General features: G+C 30.9%; 1 protein-coding gene across 1 annotated transcript; it reads right to left on the reverse strand.

Annotated features, from left to right (window-relative positions):
• Nucleotides 1-704: 704 nt before the first annotated feature.
• Nucleotides 705-6,405, reverse strand: LOC124357476. Its single transcript, XM_046809315.1, has 3 exons — nucleotides 5,986-6,405; nucleotides 2,690-3,095; nucleotides 705-898 (listed from the first exon to the last, which is right to left on the reverse strand). The coding sequence occupies exons 1-2, from the start codon at nucleotides 5,992-5,994 to the stop codon at nucleotides 2,721-2,723; spliced, it is 384 nt and encodes a 127-aa protein (XP_046665271.1). The 5' UTR covers nucleotides 5,995-6,405; the 3' UTR covers nucleotides 705-898; nucleotides 2,690-2,720.
• Nucleotides 6,406-7,406: the final 1,001 nt, after the last annotated feature.

Consider the following 7,406-nt stretch of genomic DNA (forward strand, 5'->3'; position numbering starts at 1 on the left):
TAATTTTCAGGCTTCCTTTCTCATTAACTCTTTACAAGCGCGGCTGTTCATACTAATTGTTTATAATTTAGATTCACTATAAATTATTCTCATGTGTCTTTAAATCAAGAGTACTACTAAGTTAAAAATTCAATTTAACACTGTATTGATAAAATATAGACAAATTAATATGAGCCTGCGAAAATACGAATACTTCGATCATGCAGGGAAGACTGTATGTTGCATTCTGCTAAATGAAGGCAGTTTGGTAATTACAGTATAAGCTTTATAAATTTGATTTGCTTGTGGAGATGGATGACCGGAAGCAATAATGAGCCATTTATCAAAATATTTCATGCTAGGATCAGATGATAATTTGTTATTAGAGTATTAAAATACTAAGCTAGAAAGCTACTGATTTTTAGCTTGTAACAGTGTTACCACACTGGTAGCATATCAAAGTTCATGTCTTGTAACCCAATTCCATCGTTCTTGGTCTCCTGAATAGAAGATGTTAACAAAAATGAATCGTGAATAATGAAAACACAATTTATTCATTGCAACAACCTATCAACCTATTCATTGCAAAATCTTTCACTGTACACAATCATACAATAAAATCTTCAACATTCATAGCAAAGTGATAGACCTCTTACCTAAGAAGTCAGTAAATAAGAATCTCCTTATATAAGGTATAAAATGTAACACAGTAAATTATACAAACATTATTTTTTAAACACATTTATTAAAAACTTTAAAAAAAGTATTTACAATTTTTAAAATGTATTCTTTGTTAACTTCATCGTAGTATACAATATTATAATGGAAATCACAGACAATCGACTCATATTTGAATCTTCTGAAATCTTCTCAAGTCTTTCAAGTGAAAGTTCAAGCTAGATCTATTAGCATGAAGCATCTGTAACAAAACATGGTATGTATTTAAATTCTTTGTTAATTCACCAAAAGCAGTGTTTAAAATAAATAAAAAGGGCAGTTTGCTGAAAAAACACAAACTAATACAGGTAACAGATGTAGTTATATGTAAATTTAAATTAAACCCTAAAAAAATTTGTTTTTCATAATATTAGCTCCTAAATTAACCAAATATGATTATGGGTAACTACTCTATACATTAAGAACAACCTATCATGTTAGTTAAATTAGTAACTGAAGGGAAAAGCTTCCTAAATTTATAGTGTAATGTACAAGCTTCTAAAATGTCTTCTTACTTTATCCAAAACCATCCCTAAGCACATGTACCAACTTACCAGTAGTGATATTACTCATCAGACAAAATTGCCACATGCACACACGTGTTACCTATTATAGCACACCATCTAACTATATATACAGATCCTTAAGTTGGCGACTTTTAGTCTATTTACCTAGTTGTCTGATAATGATGTATCTTATATCTGACTACTGATTTTAATTGTATGAAGTACGATAAATAATATCTGAAAAAAATTGCATATTTTTAATTCTTTTGGTACCCTCCTATATCGACCTACACTAAAATTAGCGTTGCTGACGATTTCTTTCTTAAGAAAAATAATTCCTGTACCGAATAAACAAAAAACAGGTTGTGTGCAAATTGGCTCTTGGCTTCAAGACTAGTAGGCCTACTATCAAGTCTGATTAGCTTCCGTGACTATGTAAACATTGTAATAAATGGAAAATACATTGTTTTAGTAGTTTCACATTTTAGAACAGAGGAACTATTGATTTTAACACGGACATAGTTTTACATATGCAGATACATGAATAACAATAGTAATTTGAATAAAATAATGCTACAGATTTGTCAAACGTAGTTACAGTTGCAAACCTCAATATATTGCTATGATGTCTTGTCTGTTGGTCATCCTGATTGAGTTTGTCTTTTCATCATCTACACTTAATATTACAGTTTGAAAAATATCGCCACATACATTGATCAACAAATATATTTTACTTTGGTACAATCATGTTTACGGTATGGTTTTTAAGTTTGGAGATCAGCCATTCTGTACCATTTAAAAATTGTTTTGTCATAAAACATAAATTATATGTCAGTCAAAGATTTTGTAGACATGCATTTAGGGACCAAGATTTAAAAAAGTTTTCCTATTGAGTACATTTATGAGATTTTTATTTATGTCAACTACGGTAAAATCAAATAGAACTTGCGGCCCAAGGCCAAGTCTTGACCAGTTTTGTTACTGATGTCTTCATGACTGAACGATGGCCATCACAAAATTTAAAGAGCAAAAAGACATGTGAACTATTAAACACAATATTGATAGATTTCCCTACATAGTGTCTATGTATATCATGTTAATGCCTACAGAGTAAATCAGTAAATTATGTTGAGGCCTGATAATTTTTAGTTACAAAAATGATCTTTCTATAAATCTTGTAATTTTAAGGTATATTTGCAATGTTATAACATAGCCTGAATAGCTACAGTTGTTGATGTTATATAACATCACCTGACAAAATAAAGTTGTTGATATTAAACCACTAAATTCAAATTTTATTCAGTAATTATATATTCTTATACAAATCATTCACTCTTTATAGCCTACAGTATTAGTACCTATTTAAAAAAAAGACGTTAAACTCAGATATTGTATCTTTTATTATATTAAATAAACAAATTTGATATCCATTAAATATTTTTATCGAGTTGACAATGTTAGTAATATTTTCAAGATGGCTAACTTACCTGGAGTTAATAATTCAATGAATGTGAATTTTCAATCTGATTCTTCACTCTCTTCTTCTTCCTCTTGGTACTGGTAACGATAATCATATTCAACATTCAAGTCCAACCTGGTTTTGTTTACAATTTCGGGGTCATCACAAAGTGTTACACTACTGTCTTGTACCACTTCAGAAGCTTTATTATTAACTGCTTTTGGTTGGGATCGGGTTCTTGGTAATTTATTCTTTACCTCCATTATTTTACTCTTTATTTCCAATTCTTCAATTTTATTTCGCTGTTTGGCAATTCTCACATACTCCAAAGTTTTTCTAATTGAACTTTCTTCTTGTACCAAATTGTCTAGCTGCGCTGACAGTGCTTCTAATTCTCTCGAAGAATCAGAATTTGAAATATATGTCTTCGTTGGCTAGAATAATGAAAAAGAATTGTTATAAGTTTTGCACGTAATATCAGATACCTCTTATAGTTATCAATTTGTATTATATATATAAATGTAAATAGATAACTTATCTTGATTTTAATACTACTTGAACTATCAGTATAGGATGACAATAAGATTATTGAAAATTACCCTCTCTAATCAGCACTCTGCAAGCAAGCCTTTTTGTAAAAATATTGCAAAATGATACGTTTGAACAAAATCATATAAGCCTATTGTTGTGCATTTTCTAGTGAATGTAACTTAAGTATCAATATCAAAATAATATTTCTTGTAAGCTTAAAAATTTGTTCCAAGATAAATAACGAACGGCTGCAGTATAGTAAGTGACCACCAAGACAATCAAATCATCGATATTCCTGAATATCTAAACTACTAAACAATACAAAACCAAATTGTTGGTCAAAATTATGTTGTAGGTTTTTTAAAAATTATAGTAGTTATAGTTCCATCCAAATGAACATGCTTGCACTCCAGAAAGATCATGCAACTCAGCCCTGCATCAATTGGTATGCAGGATTGAGAAGGCGCTAGCAGCAAAAGAATAAGCTATAGGTGTCTTTCTGGACATCGAAGGAGCTTTTAACAAAACAGAAACTCAGGCAATTTTTAATGCGGTCTCCTCAAGACATAGTATTGATAGTAAAATATGTCATTTAATAAGGGCCCTACTCACGGTTAAGGTGGATACCAAACTTTGGGAATGAGCATCAGTGCAAGTACTACAAGGGGTTGTCCCCAGGGTGGCGACCTTTCTCATCTTCTGTGGAACCTAGTTGCAGACGACCTGTTTGTGTCTTTGAACAGGGGTACACACATGACATTGTGATTCTTGTGAGTGGCAAGTTCAACACAACAGTCACAGAACTGACCAATGCTGCTCTGAACATGGTGGGAAACTGGTATGATGGAATGGGCCTTAGTTGCAACCCCACCAAGGCTACCACAGATGGCTCTAAAACATAAAGTGGCACAGGAGCTTGAATCGTGGAAGTGAGACCATGTATGGAGCTGGTGATCCCTATGGGTCCTTATCCCATTCTTCCAACCAGAACACAGAATCAGTACCTGCAGAAATGCCATTTCAGATTGGCTAAAGTAATCTACTACGCTGCTCAAATGTTTAAATATAATTTAGTTATTTTATGCAATCTGAAAAAAATACATTTATTTCCAAAAAGAACTATAGCTTCACCATAATACGATTTTAAAAGCATAAAACTAAATTCAGTTCCCCCAAAATTAATTCAAAGTAAAATTGTGTTTGGAAATACATTTAAAATTAAAATAATGTGTTTCGTTATTGACTAATAGAGGCAAAACAGTGATGTATGCGTCTTCTTGGTTTCACACGCAGTCACGTTTATCCTTGAAATACATAATGTAATTCAATGTTTGCTGTAAATAAATTTTAATTTGTAAATTAATAATATTTTACTTAAATTTCTAAGACTGAAAACTAGGAAATCTGTACTATTCTTTGAAATATCTATTACGTTATTTGGTCCGACATTTTGTTTTTAGTCTTTGACAGTTTGCATTTGGATAGTCATGAATATTGATGATTCGAATCATTTGATAATCAACCAATTGTGTTGGTGGTCACTTATTATACTGCAGCCACTATTGGTTGATTATATCAATGGGTATAATAATTAAATATCGTTCAATAATTTCGATATAGAATACCAGGTCTGCTTATTATACTCTAACCCCCACTTATTATACTGCAGCACTGAATGCCAGTTTTGAAGATACTTTTATTGTATACCTAATAGTCATAACAAATTTAACTGTTTGTAAACTATTGAGATTCTGCTGTATTCTAGTGCAGAACTCAGGTGAGGCATAGTTTAGTGTCAATATACCATTCATAACCTAACATATTCAAGAATCAAGAATTTTATTGCCATTGACAACGTTACATCGAATAGGCTAAGTCAACTTATTTTTCTTATTTACACAAACAATTAATTTTAATATGGAGGAATAATAAAGCAAAAATCAATAGTTATAGCACAATGAAAACTATTACAAATAACCATTAAGAATAGTTAATTTAGGTCAATTACTTTGATCATTTATAAACAGTTTAAAATAGATTTAGCAATAAATAAAATATAATTATTATTAAAAATGTACAATTTGATAATATATAATTTAAAATATACTTAGGTAAGGTACGATAAGCGGACCCAGTTTTTTATATCGAACAATATAATCATTGATACCTAACATTCTCATCTCGAATCCTAGACTATCAATTTATCCTAGACTATCAATTTATAAAAGTATCTATAGCCCTAAATAACAAACATGTGTTTTAAATTAAAATATAAATATGTAGAATTATAAGAAAGCTCATAAATCATTAAGAAATGACATAAATAATAAATGAACCAAAATGAGAATGAACAAACAGGAAAACTCATAAATAATTATGAACCACAATTCATATTGTTTATGTCATAATTGTTGAGTTGTTTATAATTATAGGCTACACATGTATGATTATATATTATTACGTGCATGTATAATAATAATTATTATTGTTATATATACACACATAACCGTATATATAATCAGTATCGATTGGTTATATCAATGGTTATGATTAAGTAATTTTTTTGCCAATTGGGGTCCACTTATCATACCCTACCCATATACTTTAATACATACTAAATAAAACAGTATAAATTAAAAGGTTTATCTAAAACTACTTAGTTACAATAGTTAAGAGCTAAAATTGCAATTAAAAAATTCATTTGTACTTATATAGTTAGAAAATTCTGTAAATTCGTTTTGGTATATAATAGTACCTGAAAAACATACCCATTATTAACATAACCACACTTACTTCCACCATTATTTCGATTGTTCTGTTGAAACGGCCGTTTACACCTGGTGCTTGAACCTATAAAGATCTATTAATCAGAATCTGAATTTTAGTGGAGTAAACAATTATAGCTGTGTACAATATAGCAAATAATCGTAATTTGTGTAATTACAATTTCTTCAACTCTACTCAACTTTACTTCACTTCATGTTATTCTTCTCTTTTAGCAGACTAGCAGAGTGTAAACAAACTTAACAAACACAAACAGTCGCTCAGACATTGTCATCTTCTTCTTGTTTACATAAATGCAGGCTGTATATTATACATTTAAAACAGTCCGTCAGAGAGATAAATAATACAGTTTTACCATATTCAGAGAACTGGATAAAGGTAGCGTTAATTTAAGGGTTTGTATATAAGTGGGCCTAAAGATCAACATTGTGTGTTCTCAATTGCGGAAGTACTTTCTGCTATAAAAAAGCTAAAGTCAAAAAAATCCTCTGGTCCTGACAATATTCCTAGGTGTGTAGTTAAGGGTTGAGATGAAGTTCGCAAGACGTTTAAATTTATTTAAGCAGGAGGCAGATGTGTTCAATAACACAGTTGGTAGTTCAAATCCCAAATTGACAAAGTTTGTTGAGTAAAGCAAACCATTCAATTTTGTATTGTTATAAACATTATTCTTTTGTTTAGTTAGGTATACCAAGTGTCTGAAATTGTACAAAGCTTTATTTTAATTTATTAATATTTGCTTAGCCTAATATTTTTGCTTAAAATTTTTTTCCCTTTGTACTGAAATTTATTGTATTTTGTTAACTTTTATACAATTTCAAAATAGCTATAAGGATATTGCATCTATGGCTATTGTATATATAATTGAAATAAATAAATAAATAATTAGGTGACGCAGTGATATTTGATATTCCATTTTCTATCGATTTCTAGAAACACCAGGTTATGTGTTTAATAATACAGATTGGCTCTCGGCTCCTGGACTATGAAGACCACACCTTCAGAAAAAAACCTTAGCGGCTATTATTGCTTATTCATACAAATAATGCTTTCTCTGGCGATTTCCAACCGTCAAATTAAACAACCACTAATTGCACGTTTAATGTCGACCAATCACATGGTCACAAATTACCTCACACTTGCGTCAACATAACGACCGGAGCAGTTAATCACATGTACGACTGTTTTTGCAGTCTGTGCAAACACACATGTCGAGATGCTGCGGCGATTACGCACGGTGTAAATCAAAGGCAGAATACGAAGGCTCGACTATTACCACTGTAGTTTCTCCAGCTCCAGTCACTCTTAGCTAGGTTTACATTAGCATGTAAAAGTGGCGTCACTTTTACTGGCTGTCAAGTGGCTAGAAAAATGGAGCGTGTAAACCAGAAATGGCGCGCCACTTTTAGTGGAGATGTGAAATGGCGCAT

This window comes from Homalodisca vitripennis, chromosome 1, assembly GCF_021130785.1.
Source record: "Homalodisca vitripennis isolate AUS2020 chromosome 1, UT_GWSS_2.1, whole genome shotgun sequence".
Lineage (NCBI taxonomy): Eukaryota > Metazoa > Arthropoda > Insecta > Hemiptera > Cicadellidae > Homalodisca > Homalodisca vitripennis.